At 39.6% G+C, this 21,368-nt stretch overlaps 4 protein-coding genes across 5 annotated transcripts in view; all 4 read left to right on the forward strand.

Moving 5' to 3' along the window:
• The first annotated feature begins 334 nt into the window (after nucleotides 1-334).
• On the forward strand, nucleotides 335-6,165 carry LOC133867880 (ankyrin repeat-containing protein At5g02620-like). The gene is made up of 7 exons (XM_062304651.1): nucleotides 335-604; nucleotides 926-1,261; nucleotides 1,643-2,108; nucleotides 2,304-2,783; nucleotides 3,206-3,355; nucleotides 4,560-4,996; nucleotides 5,089-6,165. Exons 3-7 carry the CDS (start codon nucleotides 1,652-1,654, stop codon nucleotides 5,701-5,703), a joined length of 2,139 nt encoding a protein of 712 aa, XP_062160635.1. The 5' UTR covers nucleotides 335-604; nucleotides 926-1,261; nucleotides 1,643-1,651; the 3' UTR covers nucleotides 5,704-6,165.
• A 5,926-nt stretch (nucleotides 6,166-12,091) lies between these two features.
• LOC133867886 (receptor like protein 29-like) lies at nucleotides 12,092-14,623 on the forward strand. The gene is given in 5 exon segments (XM_062304656.1): nucleotides 12,092-12,228; nucleotides 12,413-12,504; nucleotides 12,506-12,570; nucleotides 13,939-14,022; nucleotides 14,099-14,623. Coding segments are annotated over 4 exon segments (657 nt in total). The 5' UTR covers nucleotides 12,092-12,228; nucleotides 12,413-12,465; the 3' UTR covers nucleotides 14,568-14,623.
• Nucleotides 14,624-15,073: 450 nt separating this feature from the next.
• LOC133869183 (uncharacterized) lies at nucleotides 15,074-18,399 on the forward strand. Its single transcript, XM_062306139.1, has 3 exons — nucleotides 15,074-15,907; nucleotides 15,991-16,300; nucleotides 16,397-18,399. The coding sequence occupies exons 1-3, from the start codon at nucleotides 15,074-15,076 to the stop codon at nucleotides 18,397-18,399; spliced, it is 3,147 nt and encodes a 1,048-aa protein (XP_062162123.1).
• Nucleotides 18,400-20,046: 1,647 nt separating this feature from the next.
• The window catches only part of LOC133867882 (glucan endo-1,3-beta-glucosidase 11-like), a 28,121-nt gene continuing 26,799 nt past the window's right edge, over nucleotides 20,047-21,368 (forward strand). The window contains exon 1 of one of the 2 annotated variants that reach the window (XR_009900224.1): nucleotides 20,047-20,158. Coding sequence is in view for 1 of the 2 variants with exons in the window: in XM_062304653.1 (XP_062160637.1) it covers nucleotides 20,788-20,866 (79 nt within the window). In the remaining variant the exon portion in view is untranslated. Of the gene's footprint in view, nucleotides 20,159-20,726; nucleotides 20,867-21,368 lie in introns of those variants that run through there. The other variant, XM_062304653.1, reaches the window with a different exon arrangement.

Raw genomic sequence — 21,368 nt, forward strand, 5'->3', positions numbered from 1 at the left:
TTTTTTTTTTTAAAAAACAAAAAAAAACAAAAAAAAGGAGCAAAAAAAATTTATACCTTTTTTGTTTTTTTAGATGTTTTAAAATAATTTTTTAGTTTTTTTAATTTTTTTTTTAAAAAATTAATAATTTTGTGAAGGGTATTTTTATCATTACAGTAGACATTGACATTTTTGTTAGTTTAAGAGGACATTAATACAATTGACGCTATGTCAACATAAAATGACTACTTAAAGACATTAGAATGGGTTATAGCATTTTTTTTTTTATAGTTCGTGGAACATTGACAATGAAGCGGTAGTTTGACATTATTACGTGTAATTTTTCCGATATATTTTTTTCGTCTATCTCATTTTACACCATCGTTCGCCTGTCCTGTCTGTTTTCACTCTCTACTCAACGCGGGTGGCCGGCTTGTGGCAACGGGTGGTTTCTTGTAGGAGGTGGGTGGCTTCCGAATTCCGATGGTCTGTGTGTGATAGCTTGCGGTGATTTGTACGTGGTGGTGTGCTGTAGCTTTGCGGTTGGTTGTAATCGGTATACGTACTTTTATAGCCATTTCAGTGGTTCGCGGTGGCTGCTCAAAGAAGAGAGGGGCGGAGAAAGGTACGCCAACAATTAAAATAGTTAAACCACGAACACTTGGAAAATTGAATTGTTTCGTATATGATCAAAGGGTCTTTCTCTTTACAGCCAATAATTACAAAGTACAGAATTTCTTTTGATATAAACTTGTGTTAATCAAATACTTACACAAGGATACATTGTGCACTAAAAACTGTTTCCCGCAAATTTTCAGCTTTCTTGAAACAGTTTTCAAAACCATTTAGAAGTGTTATGTCTCTGCATTATTAGTGAGTTGAGTTTTTGGTACTAGATTGTCTGTAAATTCTGCTGTGTGTTTGTGATTGGTTCATCCTAACACAGGTCACATGGAGGACCAGTAGGTTGTGGTCGTTGACGAAGAACAAAATAAGACGAGTCGATCAGCCTTGGTTTTTTGAATTGGTTGGTTGTTTTTGGCAGATCGCCCTTTTTGTGGTTGTTCTTGGTGTTTGGAGCGGCGGTGTATCAGTGTATTGGCTGTGAGCGTGCATCGCTAGAGGTTCAGGGTGTGGTGGCCGTGAGGTACTGTTTGGTGCTTTAGCTTGGTGCCGGCAGTGCAGGGGATTTGTGGGTATTATACTTCTTGGCCGTTTGTGGCCGTGAGGGTAGGTGAGGTGGTGTTTGCCTTGAGGCTCGTGGTTTCGTCGGCCGACAAAGGTTCACATTTTCATTTTTCTATTAAGGGTGTGTTTGGCACTGTGATTTAATAGATAAAACATGCAATTTTATATCAAATTTTAGAAAATGTATGGTAAATTTTTAAAAAAATTGCGATTTGAAAACGCTTAACTTTAAAAGCTAATATGTAATTTTGTCAAACACTTAACTGTCTTTTTAAAAATTACATTTTCAAATCGCATTTATTGAAATCGCATTTTGGTACATTCATCTCTCCCTAACACCCATACATGAATAATACTAGATGCATCTCTAGAAAGATGTGTACATTCAATGTATCTAAAAATCATGTTAATTCTCGGACAAATAATTATGTAGTAACATTTAGTTTCTAATATATGATTTTATTTCTTACAAAAGAAGAAAAAAATGGAAGAGGGTGCGATCAACATGCTTCTTAGAAGAAGACCAGTGGCAAATGGGACAATTATATGTCCACGAATGAGTCATCCTCAAAGGGCTCCTTCTGGACAAGATGTCGATCAACAAGCATTTGATTCGGTTCGATCATTTCCTACAACAGCATACTCCCCCTACTTGGCTCAGGGTCAGGGAACAACTATTTATCAACAACAATATGTATCAAGCTTGGAATCTAATAGTTTGACATATCAGAGACAAGTAGCTGACCCCGGAGATACTGGTCTTCAGGCTCTATGGATACTCTTCCTTAAACTTCAGCCCTCTTTATGCTCTCTTCTAGGGAATTTGGCTGACTGGGACGCAGCTAGATTATTACATGGGCCACAAGAAGAATTGGTGCAGACAGATGTAGTAGAGGAGCCTTCTGCAAATGAAACTCAAATTCAGCGTCAGAATATTGAGAGTAAGTACTATCTGTTGAATAACACAAAGAGCACATAAACACAACCAAGAAGAAAAATTCATTTGTTGAAGATATTTACAGTTGCAAACCTATAAGATATTTAATTCTTCCAACTTCATAGCATCTAAATGGCATGATACATCACCAAAAAAAAAATATTGTAGATAATACGAATTCCCCTTCAAAAAATTTCAGGGGCAAGAAGATTTCGATACCTTGCCTTGTGTGTTCCCCTCTATCAAGCTGCACTAAAAGGTGATTGGCAGGCTGCTAAGTCTTTACTTCAGAAATATCCAGAAGTCGTTCGGGATCCCATAACGGAAGGGCATATGACAGCTCTTCACATTGCTGCGGCAGCAAAACGCACAAGTTTTGTAAAAGAACTGGTGAAATGTATGTCTGAGGATGACTTAGTATTGCAAAACAAAGATGGAAACACAGCACTTTGCTTTGCTGCTGCATCAGGAATTGTGGCAATTGCTGAGGAGATGGTGAACAAGAACAATAGACTGCCATGCATACGTGATAGCCAAGGACTCACACCACTTCTAATTGCAGCTTCACTTGGACGCAGAAACATGGTGTCATATCTATTATCTGTGACTCCTTTTGAACAGTTGACTCCAATTGAACGCATTCAGCTCCTTCTTGCTACTATTTCCACTGATATGTATGGTATGCCCTGCATCTCACTGATTATAAGTTTAAGGCAATTTATTTTCAATGGGATGTGAAATGTGTATATATATGTATAAATTTGACAAAATTGATCATTCTATGTTGTGGCATAACTTCCACAATGAGTAGTTTTATAGCCTGTTTGGGATTGAGTTGGGAAACACAATTTTTGTTATAGAAAAAGTCTGAAAGTGCTTTTTAAAAAAAACCTCATCTACCAAACGGACTCATTTTTGCTTGTCACCACTTTTTATGTACTAAAAACATTTTTTAAACTCCTTAACACAATCACAAACAAGTTTTTAGGCAGTTAGACAAGTTGGGTAGAGTTATCGCTTCTTTTGCAATATTAGTTACCTTAAAAGGATTTTTTTTAACCAACCTTTGACAATGATCAAATCTACTGTTTTTATGGACAGATTTAGCGTTGAAAATTCTGGAAAAGGATCGAACATTATCAACTGCCCAGGATGGAAATCGGAAGACAGCATTGCATGAGTTGGCCAAAAAACCTTTTGCAATTGGCAGTAAGAGGGAGCTATCGATATGGGAAACATGCTTAAACTCCTGTCAGTTTGCCCTCAGCTGAAACTTTCTTTATTAGCATATAACATTTCCCAAGTAGTTGTTTTTATTGCATTAATCAAAATTTAATGACGATTTTACTCAAATCACTACAGAATGAAAAAGTAGTCTAACTTGATCTCATCAAATATTTAGATGATATCTGCCTCATAAACTATAAGAAGTTCTGATGAGATAAACCATTTTCTATTTATATGTCTCAATCTGCCATAAAACTTGTAATGTTTCCTTTACAGACACACAAGAGCATTATAAATAGCTTCTTTTCTTTTTTTAAGGGGAGGGGGGGAAAGGTAGCATCCATTTTTCACTTCAAATGTATAGAACTTTTATTTTTCTCTTTTTGTTCTTGTTATTTGAGAATAGGCTAGTCATCAAATTAGCAGGACATCTAACCCCCAAACCCCTAAATCTGAAGCCAATTTGACTCTTGTGATCATATGACTGTTTAGTTATTAATAGCTTCTCAAAGTAAAATCAGTTATCTAGTGCTAATGCAAATATATCACCATTCATGTCAAAACTGTACAGCATAAAATCTATCACAAAGCCTTGTCAATTTAAAGGGATTCTACTCACAATAAAATAGAAAATGGCAGAAAAATCAATAAGTTGATCCCAGTATATAACCCAATACAAAAACTCAACATAAATGTTAATTTGCATATTAATTTGCCAATGAAATCTGGATTAGGATGGCATTCTCAAAAATTGGGATGCTGAGGAAAGAGATAAAATTCATTGTTCAACTACAGATTTACTTGTCCAGCCCAATATAATAGTCAGGTAAATATACTGGTATCCCATAAAACCAAAAGTATGCTTTATCTTAACATATACCAGAAGCTAATGGTAATGTTTTCCTAACATATTACGTACATATTTGCAAGTGGATCAGAATCATCAGCTTTAGGACTAGATCAGCTTGTGGCATTTGATATGCTTCAAAAGATATAAGAGGTTAAAGTGTCTAGTTTATTCCATATCCAACGAAATCTACAAAAAATAACTTCCTCTTGTAAGACGCGGACGCGGTAGACTTCGTTGAATCTTTGCTTTTTTCTGTCATAAAACTGGCAATATCATTTCTCATTTTGGATCTTGTCATAATAATGTACATAGAACTAATATTTCCTTCTTACAAATTATCTTTGAAATGTATATATATATATTTTTTTCTAATCACAGGGTTCAAGGGGATTTACAACAAAGCTTTGATGCAGACATTCGCCCATCAATTAGTTGAAGACCTTTGGAAAGAGGTTCGGATATTGACAGATAGAGACTTCTCAAACCTGGTTGGCAATCATTCTTCTTTCCTTTTTGATGCTGCAGAATTAGGGAATGCTGAATTTCTAATTATACTTGTACGCTCTTACCCTGACCTTATGTGGAAGGTAGACAAAAAAAATCGAAGTTTATTTCACATTGCTATTTTAAATCGGCAAGAGAGCGTATACAATCTAATATATGAGATAGGGGCCATCAAGGATATCATTGCAGCCTATGTTGATGAAAACAATGACAATATGCTGCACTTAGCTGGAAAATTACCTCCTCCAGATCGACTAAATATTGTATCAGGAGCAGCCCTTCAAATGCAACGAGAGTTGTTGTGGTTTAAGGTGGGAGTTAATAATTTATAATCTCTTTTTCTCCTACTTGCATATATGTGTCTAACACTTCTACTTGTCAATGTACACCTTGATCATTGTAGGAGATAGAAAAGATTGTGCCGCCTCCATACGTGAAGATGAGAAATTCGAAAGGCGAAACACCTTGGGATATATTCACAAAGCAACATAAAAATTTACGAAAAGATGGTGAAAAGTGGATGAAGGACACAGCGAACTATTGCATGCTTGTGGCGACACTGATTGCCACAGTGGTTTTTGCTGCAGCCTTCACTGTACCGGGTGGCAACAATCAAGAAAAAGGCACTCCTATTTTTTTCAAAAAAAACTGGTTTATGGTATTTTTCATTTCAGATGCAATAGCATTGTTATCCTCTTCGACTTCGATATTAACGTTCTTGTCAATTCTCACGTCACGTTACACGGAAAAAGATTTCCTAGAGTCATTACCTGGAAGGTTGGTGTTTGGACTCACCACACTCTTCACTTCTATAGCAGGCATGGTGGTAGCCTTTAGTGCAACCTGTTTTTTGGTATATGATGGCAGCATGTCAAGGGCTCCAATTGTTATACTTGCTTCGACTGGTGTCCCAGTTATTCTGTTTGTTCTGCTACATTATCAACTTTGGGCTGATATAATACGTTCAACATATTGGTCTAGGTTTCTTTTTCGGCCACCTAAACATAGCCTTTTCTAGTTAGTGGAAGATCGATGCCAAATGATCAAAGATGATTAGCAGAAATCTGGATGTGCAAGTCAGACAAAATGGGCAGAAAATTATCAGAGGTAATCAAGGCATTTTGAACAAGGAAGGCCAAGGAAAGAATGAAGCACATCCAAATTTTAATTGATGCTCTTGTGAACTATTTCCATTGAGACATCAATTTGACCTTCATTAATTAGAATTATTGTCATTTATGTGAGATATTGTATGCATGTATATATGTAATATACACCTATAAAAGACCACATCTTCCTCCCCTGCCTCATTTCCTTCCTCCTCTGTCACCACTTCACTGCCCTCTCCAAGTGGTAGTCCAGATTTCTTCGATTTTTCGCACTTTCACTTGTAAATTTATACCTCAATCACTTTGCAGGTTGAAGAAATCGTTATATGGTTAGACATGGTTACTCTAAAAGTAATTATGATAGTTGTGTATTATAGACAATTGTCAAAAACTTCTTTTGTCTACTTATTACTCTACATGGATGCAATGCTGCTTGTTGCTAAAAGAATGTTAAAACCAACAAATTGAAGACTCGGTTGGTGATCAGTTTGAAATGATCAAATTGGATGATGCAAAGAAAATATTGGAAATGGAGATTCACATATATAGGGAAGAAGAAAAGTTGTATTTTTCACAGAAAAAGTACATTGAAAAAGTTTTTGAATGTTTAGATATGCAAAATTCTAAACTAGTAAGTACTTGTTGCTCATTTCATACTTTTAGTAGTTTTATCACTACAAAGTGAGGAGGATGAGCAGTTTATGTCACGTGTTCTTTATTCCAGTGCAGTTAGGAGGATTATATATGCTATGGTGTGCAGTCGTCCATATAGTTTATAGGTGGTCAACACTGTTAGTTGTTGTTGGGGCACTCTTTGGATTTGGTGCTGGGTTCTTAATGAGTCAAATCCATGCCAATCTCAAAGATTAGGGGCTATTGGTGTAATGCATGAGAAAATAAAACACACAAAATATAATTAAGAAAATAATAAAGTGTCTAAAATACTTTAAAAACATTTTAAGATGGAGTACGAGAGTATTTGAGTAAGATAGGATGAAACAGAATGAAAAACAGGGTCGATAGAACGAAACAGAATGAAAAACAGGGTCGAAAACGAAGAGTTAGAGAAATTTTGTTACTTGCTTGGTCAACCAAGCAATATGCCCGATCGACCAAGACTAGATGGGTGGTAGCTCAGGGATATTTGGCAAGAAAAATTTGGAAGCTTATGAGTAGTTGTGTCAGATTGAGTAGATTCGAATTGGACTGATCTGACCTGCATTTAATGTGAGGCATGGGGTTTTAATGAGAAGCATTGTATCACTAGCATGAAAGTTCTATAAATTGAGCCCTTCTACTATGTCAGACTGCATCAAAACTTCTAAATAGTATTATACAATGAAATGAGATGCATGTGTATGTATATGGTTATAATATTAATTAACAGATCAAATTTATTAATTTTTATTCGTTTAAATTTTTTAGATAACTAATGATTTAAATTAATGTACACACAAATATGTGTGTATTTACAATCAAAAGCAAATTATTTCCATTATTGCAAGTTTATGGACTTGAAGTTGTCTAAGTTGGCGCCAAAATTCAAGTTTTTCTACTCGCATGGTGAGAACTTAAGATCGTCTAGGCCACAATTTCTTGGGGAAGCAAAAATTTGTGCTACTAAAAGGGTTTTAGGAAAAAAAATATTTTGCTCCTGGGGCTTCTCTCTCTTGTTTAGAGAGTGAAAAATTGAAATGACTTCTAAAAGTAAAGTGTGTGCATAAGTGTCAACAAAAATTAAAGCACAGCGGAAAGTAAATGACACAGAGATTTTTGTTGACGAAGTGGAAACTCAGTTAAGAGAAAAACCACTCCGGGGCAGCCAAACCCAGGAATTCCACTATTCAGAAGAAATAGCTAGATACAAGACAGTAACACTCACATGTACCGATGCAGTGGTCGTATCTTGATCTCTGACGTGTAACCCAACACGAACGCTTCCCAACCAGGTTCACCTACTTGAAGGGGTCTTCAATGGAACTCCTTACCTTAGAGCTGACATCTAAGATAGACTTCTGTTTACAGCACAACACACTTGTAAAACGGCTTCAGAGGGATTGATGACTTCTCTGAGCTCTAATGGAATTCACACCATTGGCAAGGCTTTAGAGGAAATATCACGTCTCTAAGCTGTAGAGAATTCACCACCGAATTCTATTGAATGGTTTCAGAGGAATTTCGAACTTCTCTGAGCTCTAGAGGAATTCACTTCGAATTCTTGCAGCTCTAAGTGCCCAGAGACCCCTATTTATAGGCTGGGGGTCAGAATGGGCGTCAGGCAAAATAAGCCTGTGAGCCGTCCGGACGGTGGACCATGGACGTCCGGACGGACAACTGTGCGACAGGATTTTTTCGAAAATTTCGCGGAGAAATCTTTCCTGTATAAGAACATTGTCCGGACGGGATGGCTCGATCGTCCAGACGGACGCACGTCCGCTGCAAGTAATTTCCATAACAGGCTTCGCGCGTCCAGACGGCTAAACTTCAGCACGCAATTTCCATATCTGATGCGTGTGCGTCCAGACCATAAGGGGGAGACGTCCGGACGGTTGAAGTCGAATCGTCAGTTACCATATACGATGCACCAGTGTCCGGACCACAGCTGTCAGATGTCCGAACAGTTCATTTTGAACTGTGATTCTTGCCTTACGGAGATACGCGTCCGGACGGGATACCACATCGTCCGGACGGTTGATTGATCTTCCCTTTCTTGGAAATTGGAAAGAATCAGAGAACCGTTCGAGAGCTGAGTAGCGTCCGGACGTGCTGCTGAAACGTCCGGACGGAAGTAAGTTGGCACAGAAACTTCTCGATACAGTGTAGGTGTCTGGACGGAAGAAGCACATCGTCCGGACAGATGATGCTGGACTGACTGTGTCCGGACGGGATGGCACATCGTCCGGATGGAAGAAGCAGGAACAGTAGGCGTCCGGACGGGATGGCACGATCGTCCGGACGGCTGAGAGGGAACTTGAATTTCTTCTAACTTCACTCTGAATAGTGGAATCCCTATTTACAGCATCTCGGCTGTACGTAATTACCATAATAAGGCTTGGAGCGTCTGGACCCTAAAGACTGATGTCCGGACGGTTGAACTGGAGAAAACATCGTCCGGACGGGATCACACATCATCCAGACGGTAGCAGCCGTCTTCCCATAACTATGTCTTGAGGCAGAAACCCTAATCATTGTCAAACCCTGAATGGCGTCCGAATGGTATAACCACGTCATCCGGACAGATGCACTGGAACACTAGGATCTTCTCGAACTCTGATGAGCTTCTAGACACTGATGGATGTCCAGACGGAAAAGATCTTATCGTCTGGATGGATGTTGCTGAGTGTCCGAACGGAATACCACGTCGTTCGGATGGCTAGCAGGGAACCGAAATAAACTTGCTTCCAAACTTCACAGAATCTTCTTGAAGGACATGGCTGAAGAGTAGACTCTGGATAAGGCAGCTTCCCTGATGAAAACAGCAACATTACATAGAAGTGATTTTGTCAACAGAATGCAGCCAACACAAAAACTAATAGAGAGAAAGGCTCTGAAAACATTTTTCATCCGGGAGTACATTTCTGGGGAGGAGGTATGGTGCTCATCCTCCTCCCCTCCTCTCCTCCCTTTTTCTTTCTCTTTGTTTCCACCTATTTTCCTCTGTTTTTGGTCGCTCCCCATCTCAACACAACTCTGGTTATCTCTTCAGTGGGGCTCTTTGGTTCTCTCCCTGCCCTCCACCTATTTTTTGGTGCTCCCTGTCCCACCTCCGCCTACTTCGGCAGACAGCAACCCACCATATATGGGTATGGGTGAAAACCTAGAGCCAGTTATCGGTTATTGGCTAAAATCGATTACAGGTTAACCGGGTTTGTAGTAACCAACGGTTTTAAAAAAATTGTTTTTGGACCTATTTTTTGGGCTTTTTGGACAACTACACCAACCGGTAACTGTCAGGTTGGTGCAGTTTAAAAATTAATTTGGTTCACGCTAAGCAAAAAGTACATTTTTTTTTTCTTTCTCATAACCATTGTTTCCAGATTATCATGGAAAATGTACAGTTACAAGAGATTCATATATTTTCACTTTCTCTTGACAGAGTGAATATTATCCTGTAGCCTAGCAGGCAAAGGTAGTAATGAAAATCATCTAGATTGCTATTACTGCAAGAGTTCTTTAGGGGCAAGAATGATCCAAAAGTGAATCTTCAAATCAAAAGGATTCTGATCTTAGAACTATGCAGCTTTCTCAATTGCTTCAATGCACTCCAGTACAGTTGCCTTCTTTGACATGGCTGTCATTAGGTCTTCATGAATCACATTGTTGTTTTTTAAGAGGGATCCAGCAAACAAAACCTGCAGTGCTTTCCCCAGCATCAGCGTTCAATTATCAAAAATACATCATGATTGATTATATATTTGGTTCCTAATAATAACCATCAAAGATTTCAGTGAAACTGGATAAAACTCATGTTAGGAACTTACAGCCCATCTAGTAAGATTCTGTTGCTGTTCTTTGCTAAGCTGTGGCTTGCTTCTGTTAATTAGTCTTTATAGAGAATAAAAGAAAATCCAATCTTATGATTATCAAAATCAAGAATATTTGGAAAAAAAAAAGCTTAATCTTAGGGAAATATTAGTCATAAACCTGAAGGGTGAAAAGATCAGCAGATTGACCAATCACTTTGTAATATTTCAGACCTTCTGCTGCCAGTTCAACCATTGCTACTACTGTTTTGCTTCTAAATTGACTTTAACAATTATTTATTTATATATATATATATATATATATATATTTATATTTTGGTAGAGCCGGTTACTAGTTATTTCCAATTAGATATCAAATCGGTTTCTCGATTACTGATTACCGGCCGATTATAACTGGCCGGATTTACACCCCTACGTATTGGATTTGATTCTCATCCTTAATTCAGATATGTTAATCCTCGTATGTTCGGCCACCATACGAGCGTCGCTCATCTTCATTTGCCCCTCCGTTCCTCACCTCCTTGATCCGTGTCTTCATCAGGCCCCCACCCGCTGGCGAGTGGCTTGCACGCTCCGGTCAAACTCTGCTATCCAATGTCACCGTTGCTCTCCATCGTGCCAAGCCATTGCCCCCACCAGCCATTCCGTTCCTTGTCACCATACCCAACGCCTTTTTCAGGTCACCACGCGCCGATGAGTGCTTTGCACGCCCTGTCTTGTCCGTTGCCCACCGTCAATGCCTGTCCCCGCTACCCACCATGGCTTGCTGATGTTGGTTTTTGTTGTGTATTCCTATTGTATTTTCTGTATTTCTTCTTTTTTTCTTTGTGGGTTGTTGTCTCATTGGTTCTTGTTGTATTATCCTGTGGAGGAGACTTATTTTCTTAGAGTGTTTTACTCCTTGACAATAACAATTCTTGTTTATGATTTCAGCAATCCTTTCACCTCCTCAACCCCCAAGGTTTGGGTAAGGTTGAAGGGTCATGCCCTGCCTGTGTCCCCATTTTGGGGGTTCGGGTAGGGTTAAAGGGTCTCATATGGTTATGCCTCTGCACGTTCAGGTAGGGTTGAAACCGTTGAATGGTCTTTTTGATGGTCATGCACTTGCCCGCATCCCCGTCACTGGGGGTTTGGGTAGGGTTGAAGAGTCTTGTGAGGGTTATGCCCCTATCCTCCTCTGTTTTGGTGCTTGTGCCGCTTTTTGCGGCCTATTCCTTGGCTTATGCCCAATGTTTAATGGACATGGACATTTATTAGCCCATAAGGGGTCATAAACACATCCATTTCCTGTTTGTTGTTTATAGTAATGGGGTCGTTTCTTTGGATATGGGTTTCTTGTTAGGGAGTACATCCCTGTTCAACCTTTTGTTTTTGTTGCTTGTAACCCTTTTCTCATTTATTGAATTGATGCTTACCGAACAAAAAAAAATTGTGCTACTTATTATATGCAAAGATTCAAGCTCAGATAGTATCTGAACTTGAGGCTAAAACCAGGCTATTATCCGATTTAGCTCTAATAAGCATAACCCAAATGTACATCGAGGAACATTTGGCAGCAAAAAACAAAACAAAAAAAAAAAGAAAAAAGAAAAACAAAACCAAAAAAACAGAGGAATATTTGGCGAATAGGAAAATTAGTGTTTTGGATTCCTGTGGGGGTGGCCTGCAGCCAATCCGAGAGAGAGATGGAGAGATCAGCAGTGGAGTCAGGAGTGTAGTCTGAAAGTCTGTAAAGTATCTTTGTTACTGAGATACAGCTATGTCCAGTCATGTTACACTTAAACCAATTTTGACCATTCTGAGAAGCTTTACCATTTATAGTAACTGTTTTCCCTTCGCGCATCTCACCACCTTTTTTCATGCAAACTAGCACTGTCGTACTCATGCCTGCAATTCTGGGATGCAAAGGCGACAACTTCAGGTTCATGCAGCCTTCATACTGACATAAAGGTGAGCTGCATAGATATTCCTTTAGTTTCGTCTCCTTTGCCATCAATACCATTCATGAAAGGTTGTGAGAACACAACAAATTATGGTCACTTTTTGGTTCTAAAGATACAACCTTCATAAAATTATTGTGGGTCAGTTTCCTGGTTTTCTCTCATGGCTTCTGCTGTGTCTCTTTTGTTTGTAGGATTCCTTGTTTTGGCAGGGGAGGTGATTGCACAACAAAACAGGGGAGGTGAAATGGTGATGGAAGAGGAAGAGATTTTGGGGCTATTTGAAGACATGACTCATGAGTGCTCTTCTAGAGGACCCTGGCTGGGCTGAACTGCACCCACAGCACTGTACATAGGGACGGAACTAGGAATTTTAGTAAGGGGCCGACCAGACAAACGGACGAACTTATATAAATACATAACTACATGAGTAATGATTCACTACCACCTAAATATACAACTTTTCACCATCTTGCCTATGTGGCAAGGTGATCCATCACCTTAATTTATTTTTAAAAAATAAAAAAATTCAAAAAGTAGTGGGGGACCACCTTGCCACATAGGCAAGGTGGTGAAAAGTTGTATCTTTAGGTGGCAGTGAATCATTATTCTAACTACATACGTACATAAATACATGTAGTTTTTCTCTACGTGTATTTGTATGTGTTTATGTAAAATAAAAAATATAAAAGCCTTAAATTTAATTATATATTAAATTGTAATTCATTACTTAGGCTTACATGACAAGTATTGTAATAATCGTATTTAGATTTTTTAGAATAATCCTTTCAACTTAGAATACGTTTAAATGCACAAAAATAAGAAAAGAAACAAAAAACAAAGGAAGATGTTTGTTCTTACCAGGACTGAAATTATCCGTGGCAGCCGCAAGCTCAGCATAGTCAAAGTTCCTCCACGAGTCACGGCGGCTTGGGCATCGAAACCCCACCGTAATCAATCCCTTCCTTGGCGCTCCAAATCCGAGCCAACTTCCACCTCACTACCACAGATTCTTCTTCGAAACCTCATGGCTCGCACCCAGCGACGGGATGGTCGAGAACCTCCTCCTCGATTTCTTCTTCAAGGCCTCGATCATTGACTTCCACAGCGACCCACCGTGGCTCTCTCGGAGCTGAGGAGTCACCGTCGGTTTTTGGGGGGAGAGACACACGACGAGCTGAAGTTGCTGCTCCCACTGTGGTCCGACTCTGGTGTACCCAGAACAGTGATTTCCAATACACTTCTTGGGGACGACTCGTCATCGTTGGAAAGTTCCAACTTTTTTATAGCAACATGTCACGTGGCGATTTGTTCTTCTAGTTTTCTTGATTTCTCTCTGGAATGTCACTCTTAGTCTCTTAGAACTCTCAGTCTTGGAGTCTTGGTGCAGGCAACAGAGCTGCAGATGGGTAGGGAGAGTCGGGAGATGGGCAGCCGTGTAGGGGGTTGCAGACGTACAGGCTTCACATGCTTGTGATTTGTGACTTGTGAGTTTAGACGGTACAAAAAAAAGGAAACTAAGTTTGGATTTTGATTAGAAGCTAACGGTACAAATCAAGGATATTTTTGGCTCTTCAAAATAAAAGAGGGGTCAAAACATAAAAAAAAAAAATTAGGGGGGACAAAAAAAATATTTTGGGGGAACAATTTTATAAATTTACGAATTTTAAAGAAAATTTTAAAACTTTTGCATGTGAGTCCGCCCCTGCCTGTACTGTACAGACACTCCATGGCCTGGTATTCAATGTGAGATTGGTGATCAAGATCCTCCAATCTTTCATGTAACAAAGATCCATATTGGCCCTGATGTCCAAACCCTTAGATTTACTACAGCATAGGTGCTGTAAAAAAATTTACAGCACTTAAGCTTAATCCGCCCTTGATGTTGTCACCCCACCCTGCAAATCCTCCTCTAATCTATCAGATTCCCTGTTCAAGCTACCTTTTCTGAAGACCTTGTCTATATTCAACTGTTTTCTAACATCTCCTGTCACTCTTTCTCCGAAGCTTTTTAGTGCAACCACTTCCTTGGAGCATTTAGCTCTTGTATCCAATCCACCCCTCTCCGGAGGAATTCCACCAAGCATATCAGAAATTGTCAGCCTAAGGGTCCTTAATCTGGCACAAAACAACCTGCAGGGAGAAATCCCAAAGGACATTGGTGGGTTGGTCAGCTTAGAGCAACTTGATTTGAGTTACAACAATTTAAGTGGCGAAATCCCAGAAGAAATTGGTGGGTTAAATGGTTTGACCATCTTGGACTTAAGCTGGAATGTCATTGAAGGGGATCTGCCTAGTTCTCATTCAGCATTCATTCAAAAACCTATTCCAGTTCCCCATAAAGCATAACTTCATTACTTTCCCAAAAAGCCATTTTAGCAGGTATATCCCTCCCCCTCCCCCTCCCCCTCCCATTCTTACTCCCTAAACCAAGCAGCACAAAAATTGTAGTGCTCACTGAGAAATAGACAGTTGAGTGGAACTAGAAGAAGTTAGCCGAGCTGTTGTATGCACGTGGACTGTTATGAGTTAGTCATGAGGGCATGTGGAAGGCTTACACGTGTATTGTAATTCTGGTAGAGTGTAGTTAACAGTTAGTTTTCAGTTGTAAAGTGTCGAGGCTTATAAGCCGAGTTAGATTCTGGATTCAATCATTGAAGTCTTGGATCATTTTGTTTTCTTTTGTTTCTTTCTTTTGGAGCTTAGGTTGGGCTCGAATCAACCTACCTTTCTTGCAAAAATACACAGTTTCTTTCTTCATTCTTTCTTTCTTCATTACATTTCTGTTCGATCTTTGGAAAAGTTGCCTAAGAAATACCAAGGGTATTACAAGTGGTATCAGAGCGGTACAATCCATGGCGGAAGGTACAAGAGTACGGGAGTTGCAGCAGCAAATGGAGAGCGCAAAAGGGATGTGGGAGATTTCTCAAAGCCAGCAAGCTCAAATGCAAAGTCAACAAACGCAGATGCATTATCAGATTAATCAACACAGAGTGGACATCAAGGATTTATCGTCGAAGATGGATCAACTCTTGGAGGTGATGTTGGCACGGAACTCGGTTCCTGGAATGGAAACGCCGGCATTTGTGCAACAGGGTCCTCTGGAGGGTCGGCATACCCGGGAGACGGGAGAATCATCTTTCGGTTTTCCAAAAACTCGTTTTGGTAATGGTCCGGATGTTCAGGTCAGAAGCCTTAAACTGGATTTTCCTCATTTTGATGGCGAAAATGTTTCAGGTTGGTTGTTTAAAGTCAAACAATTTTTTGATTTTAGCAATACACCTATTGAATATAAGGTTCGCATGGCTTCATTTTATATGGAAGGGGATGCCTTAGTGTGGTTTCAAGATGCGTCTGACTTAGGATTGTTCATGTCTTGGGAAGCCTTCGAATCAGCTATCCAAGTTCGTTTTGGTCCTAATTGTTATGATGACCCAATGGAGGCTCTCACTCGTTTGAGACAGACCTCTTCTATTGCCATCTATAAAACTCAGTTTGAGAGGCTTTCGAATAGATTGAAAGGGCTTTCTGAAGGGTATAAATTGAGTTGTTTTTTAAGTGGGTTAAGGGATGAGATAAGATTTCCTTTAAGGTTGTTGAAACCTGGAACTTTGAATGAAGCCTTTGGGTTGGCTAAGATTCAGGAAGAGTTTGTCTTGACTAGCAGAAAGAATTATAGGAGTAGTGGGGTTTATACCACCTCTTCTTTCAACAGAACAATAATAGTTTCCAGAGTAATATCCTTAAACCGGGGCTTATTACTACTTGAAAGAGTGATTCTACTGAAGTGGGTTTTCCTGTGGGAAAGGAAAAACCAGCATTGCAAGTCCAGCGTATCACCCCAGCTCAGATGGAAGAAAGACGCCAGAAGGGTCTTTGTTATTATTGTGATGAAAAATACAATGCTCCTCATAGGTGTCAAAGGGGGAAGGTGTTTCTCATGGAGGGTTGTGAGTTGATTAGTGATGAGCATTGGATGATTCCTGAAAGTGAAGGTACAGATAATTCTGGGGGAGATTACAAGTTACAAAATGAAGTAGTAGAAGAGACACAACCAGAGATATCATTACATGCAATCACGGGTTCCCCAAATCATGAAACAATGAGATTGATAGGATAAGTCAAATCATTTGGCATCACTATTCTGGTGGATTCTGGAAGTTCTCACAATTTTGTAGATCCAGTGGTGGTTGCAAAACTTCAGGTAGTTATTCATAAAGATAGTAGATTGGCTGTTAAGGTGGCTAATGGACAGATAGTTCATATTGAAGGGTATTCTCTAGCATTACCAGTGAAGGTCCAGGGCACAAATTTTTCAGCTGAATTCTATCTTTTGCCTTTGGGAGGCTGTGACATGGTGCTGGGAATTCAATGGTTGAGATCACTTGGTCCCATTCTTTGGGATTTTTCCAAGCTAACCATGGAATTCTCTTTATTCACTAAGAGAGTGTTGTGGAAAAGACTTCCTCCTACTGATTCAGTGTGGGAGGATGGTCATATCTTTTCTAGAATTCCTAAAGCTAAACAGAAGGGTTTAGTTTTACAAATGGTTGCATCCGTAGCTCATGCAGATTCACATAACTTAATTCAGCCACAGCAGAACCCTTTGGTGGCAGAATTATTGCAGGAATTTGCAGCAGTTTTTGAGGAGCCTAAAGGCTTACCTCCGGTGCGTTCTCATGACCACCAAATTGTCCTGAAGGAAGGAACTCAACCTATATGCGTTAGGCCATACCGCTATCCCCATTATCAAAAAGGGGAGATTGAGAAAATAGTGAAAGAACTCTTAGATTCAGGTGCAATTCGGCCTAGCCAATCACCATTCTCTTCTCCAGTGCTATTGGTTCGCAAGGCCGATGGGAGTTGGCAAATGTGCATGGATTACAGGGCTGTGAATCAAGCTACGGTCAATGATAAGTTTCCTATTCCAGTAGTTGATGAACTACTTGATGAATTATATGGAGCCAAAATTTTTTCTAAGCTGGATCTTCGGTCCGGTTACCATCAGATTAGAGTGAAGCCTGATGATGTGCATAAGACAGCTTTTAGAACCCATGAGGGTCATTACGAGTTCTTGGTAATGCCCTTTGGGCTAACCAATGCACCTTCCACTTTTCAGGGGCTTATGAATCATGTTTTCAAGGCTCATTTACGAAAGTTTGTATTGGTTTTTTTTGACGACATCCTAGTCTACAGCAAGGATGATCAGGAACATTTGGTGCATTTGAGGGTGGTTTTGGAGATTCTATTACACCAGAAACTGTTTGCTAAAGCAGTCAAGTGTAAATTTGCTTGTAAAGAGGTGGAATATCTCGGCCATGTGATCTTGGCTGAAGGGGTTAAGGCTGATCTGGCTAAGATAGAGAGTATGATAAACTGGCCAATTCCTAATTCTTTGAAATCTTTAAGGGGTTTCCTTGGACTCACGGGCTATTACAGAAAGTTTATCAAGGGCTATGGTCAAATAGCAGCCCTTCTTACATCCTTATTAAAGAAGGATTCCTTCCTTTGGTCGCCAGAGGCCACAGATGCATTTAACAATCTTAAACAGGCAGTTTCCTCACCTCCTGTGTTGGTATTACCGGATTTCATTAAGCCCTTCATTATTGAGTGTGATGCTTCCGGGGTGGGCATTGGGGCTGTGCTTATGCAAGCTTCTAAACCTATAGCCTTTTTCAGCAAGGCTCTTAAAGGCAAAGCTCTTCATCTTTCCACTTATGAAAAGGAGTTGTTGGCTCTAGTTTCGGCAGTAAAGAAGTGGAGGCCCTATTTGCCAGGGCAATCTTTCAGAATAAAAACTAATCATCAGAGTTTGAAATTTCTGCTAGAACAGAAAGTTGGTACACCTACTCAGCAAAAATGGATCACAAAGTTGTTGGGGTATGATTTCACTATCGAGTATAAGGCAGGAAGAGAAAATATTGTGGCTGATGCTTTGTCAAGAAAGATAGAAGATGAAGAAGTATCTCAGCAGGATGGCCAACTCATGTTATTAACCCTTCCCAATCCTGTTTGGGTGGAGGATATTAAAGCTAGTTATGCACATGATCCTGCTATCACTCAGATTATTCAGGACTTGAAGGCTGACAATGCTAGTCATACCTCCTTTACATTCCAGAATGGCCTGCTTTTGTATAAGGGCAGGATATATGTTGGTCTTGTAGAATCTTTGAGGAACTGAATTTTGCACTTGGTACATGATCGTCCGGCTGCAAGGGCATTCAGGGTACCAAAAGTCTCTCCATAGGGCCAAGCTGGACTTCTATTGGCTTGGTATGCGTTCTGATCTCAAGCACTACTTGAAATTCTGTGATACTTGCCAAAGAAATAAAACTGAGACTGTTTTACTGGTGGGCCTACTGCAACCTCTGCCCGTACTTACAAGAGTTTGGGCTGATGTATCTATGGACTTTATTGAGGGCCTACCTCTGTCCAATGGATTTAGTGTGATTATGGTAGTTGTGGACCAGCTCAGTAAGTATGCTCACTTCATGGCTCTCTCTCACCCGTTTACAGCTATTAAAGTAGCTCATATTTTCATGACCAATGTCTTCAAGTTGCATGGTCTTCCTTGTTCTATAGTGAGTGACCAGGATCCCATTTTTACAAGCTCTTTTTGGCAAGAGTTATTTCGGTTGGAAGGAACTCAGTTGACTATGAGTACTGCATATCATCCTCAAACGGATGGTCAAACAGAAATTGTGAATAAGTGTGTGGAGCATTATCTTCGGTGCTATGCAGGTGAAAAGCCTAAGACTTGGTCTTCTTGGTTGGCTATGGCAGAGTATTGGTATAATACCAATTTCCATGCATCTACGAAGCTTACACCTTTTCAGGTTTTATATGGCGTACTTCCACCAAAGTTGATTGAATATATTCCGGGTACAACTCTTAATCAAGCAGTGGAGGACCACCTTCACAGCAGAGAGCAGATATTGGCTATCATTCGTCATAACCTCTTTGCTGCACAGGAAAGACAGAAGGCTCAGTATGATAAGAGGCATAGTGAAAGATCTTTTGTCCCAGGAGATTGGGTGTATCTCAGACTGCAGCCCTATAAGCAGAAAACTTTAGCACTACGGAAGAGTTTGAAATTGAGTCCTTGATTTTATGGACCCTTTCGAGTTGTGAGTAAAGTAGGTGAGGTTGCTTATAAGTTGGACTTGCCTGCTGATTCCAACATACATTCTATTTTTCATGTTTCTTGTCTTAAGAAACAGCTGGGTAACCACTCAGTTCCTTTACCTTCTTTGCCACCAGTGGATGCTCAAGGGGAGATTCAGCCGGAACCAGCAGCTGTTTTACAGCGTAGATTCAGAAAGGTTAATAATCAGTCACTATCAGAGGTTCTAATTCACTGGAAAGGCACCATTGTGGAAGATGCAACTTGGGAACCTTATTGGGACTTATGTTCCAGATTTCCCCACCTTGTGGACAAGGTTCTTTAAAGGGGAGGGGATTGTAGTGCTCACTGAGAAATAGACAGTTGAGTGGAACTAGAAGAAGTTAGCCGAGCGGTTGTGTGCACGTGGACTGTTATGAGTTAGTACGCGAGGGCATGTGGAAGGCGTACACGTGTATTGTAATTCTGGTAGAGTGTAGTTAACAGTTAGTTTTCAGTTGTAAAGTGTCGAGGCTTATAAGCCGAGTTAGATTCTGGATTCAGTCATTGAAGTCTTGGATCATTTTGTTTTCTTTTGTTTCTTTCTTTTGGAGCTTAGGTTGGGCTTGAATCAACCTACCTTTCTTGCAATAATACATAGTTTCTTTCTTCATTACATTTCTGTCCGTTCTTTGGAAAAGTTGCCTAAGAAATACCAAGGGTATTACAGAAACCCGATTTTGATGGCCAAGGAATTGCTGGAAGACTTGGTGACACAGATTCTGGTATGGCTTCTGGTTGCCTCTCTATTGCAATTCAAATACGTCTGCAAATCCTGGTACGCTCTCATTACTCATGAGAACTTCATAAGAAAACATCTCCTACACCACCACAACAACAACAGCAGCTATTTAGGGCAAGGGGTTCTGGCCTCCTAACCCCAGATTTTTCTCAAGAAAAAAAAAAAATTGTAAAAAAAAAAATTAAATTTTATCCCACTTTTTTTTTTTTTTTTTTCTTCAAGTTTTACCCCTCAAATTTATTTATTTTTCCAATTTGGCCTTGTCCAATGCTGCCCCTCTGCTGCTAGGAAAACATGTAAACCGATGCAGGCCCTGGTCCAATTGAGTTCAACTGGGTAGGAGCCAGTTAGATATGTATAGGGGTATTTTGATAATTTCCACCTAAACTAACTAAGATATTTTGATCCGCTCTGAGTGCCGAGAGGATCCTATTGCGCGGGGGCCCATCCCCACCAGGATTACGTGCTTACGCTGTGCACGTGCCTGTGCATGCATTTTGTTGCTCCTTTATGAATAAAAAGCGTAGTTAATCAAATCAAACTCATCAAATTTCAAAGTAAGATAGTATCTATTAGCATTGCCCTTCCATAATTGTCTTCAATAGATTCGTAGGCAGAGAAGAATCTCTCTCTCTCTCTCTCTCTCTCTCTCTCTCCCTCTCTCTATGCGATCATCAATGGCAAATGTTACTAGTAAAATTGCCATGATCGATATGTGTCTTATGTTTTCTCTCTACTTCTCAGGTACCCTTTTCTTCTTGTTCTTTGGTTTTGTTTTTGCTTTTAAGTTTTATACATAAGTTGTATCAGCATCTTCTATTTCGCTACCTAATTTGACGATATCTTCAACTAGTATCTTTCCTTCTGTTGCAAAGAAAATGGCAAAAGTAGTAGTCACATAGAGTACTTGTTGATTTTTAATTTGAAGGGAATAATAAACGTATCAAAACCGGGTTATGTTTAATTTATTTAAAATTTGTCTTTATATATATATATATATATATATACACTTTAACTTCTACTTAAAAAAAAATAAAATTATTTGACCCCCTCCCATTAAAATGTCTGGCTTTGTCCCTGTAGAGAGGTTATAATGACACATCAATGTGAATAATGAAAATAAAAATAAAAATCATATATATGAAAGATTTTAGACATTTTGATGAAATGAATCATTGTAACTTTATTCGGCAATTGAAACATGTTAATATTGCTCTTCGTCCCCTAATAGAGAATGCTTTCATCG

Source organism: Alnus glutinosa, chromosome 5 (genome assembly GCF_958979055.1).
Source record: "Alnus glutinosa chromosome 5, dhAlnGlut1.1, whole genome shotgun sequence".
Classification (NCBI taxonomy): Eukaryota; Viridiplantae; Streptophyta; class Magnoliopsida; order Fagales; family Betulaceae; genus Alnus; species Alnus glutinosa.

Coding starts and splice junctions, on each gene's coding strand:
- LOC133867880 (XM_062304651.1), top strand. CDS start 1,652: ATGGAAGAGGGTGCGATCAACATGCTTCTTAGAAGAAGACCAGTGGCA. Junction 2,109..2,303: donor TCAGCGTCAGAATATTGAGA/GTAAGTACTATC, acceptor AAAAAATTTCAG/GGGCAAGAAGATTTCGATAC. Junction 3,356..4,559: donor GGAAACATGCTTAAACTCCT/GTCAGTTTGCCC, acceptor TTCTAATCACAG/GGTTCAAGGGGATTTACAAC.
- LOC133869183 (XM_062306139.1), top strand. CDS start 15,074: ATGGCGGAAGGTACAAGAGTACGGGAGTTGCAGCAGCAAATGGAGAGC. Junction 15,908..15,990: donor AGAATTATAGGAGTAGTGGG/GTTTATACCACC, acceptor ACTACTTGAAAG/AGTGATTCTACTGAAGTGGG. Junction 16,301..16,396: donor ATCATTACATGCAATCACGG/GTTCCCCAAATC, acceptor ACAATTTTGTAG/ATCCAGTGGTGGTTGCAAAA.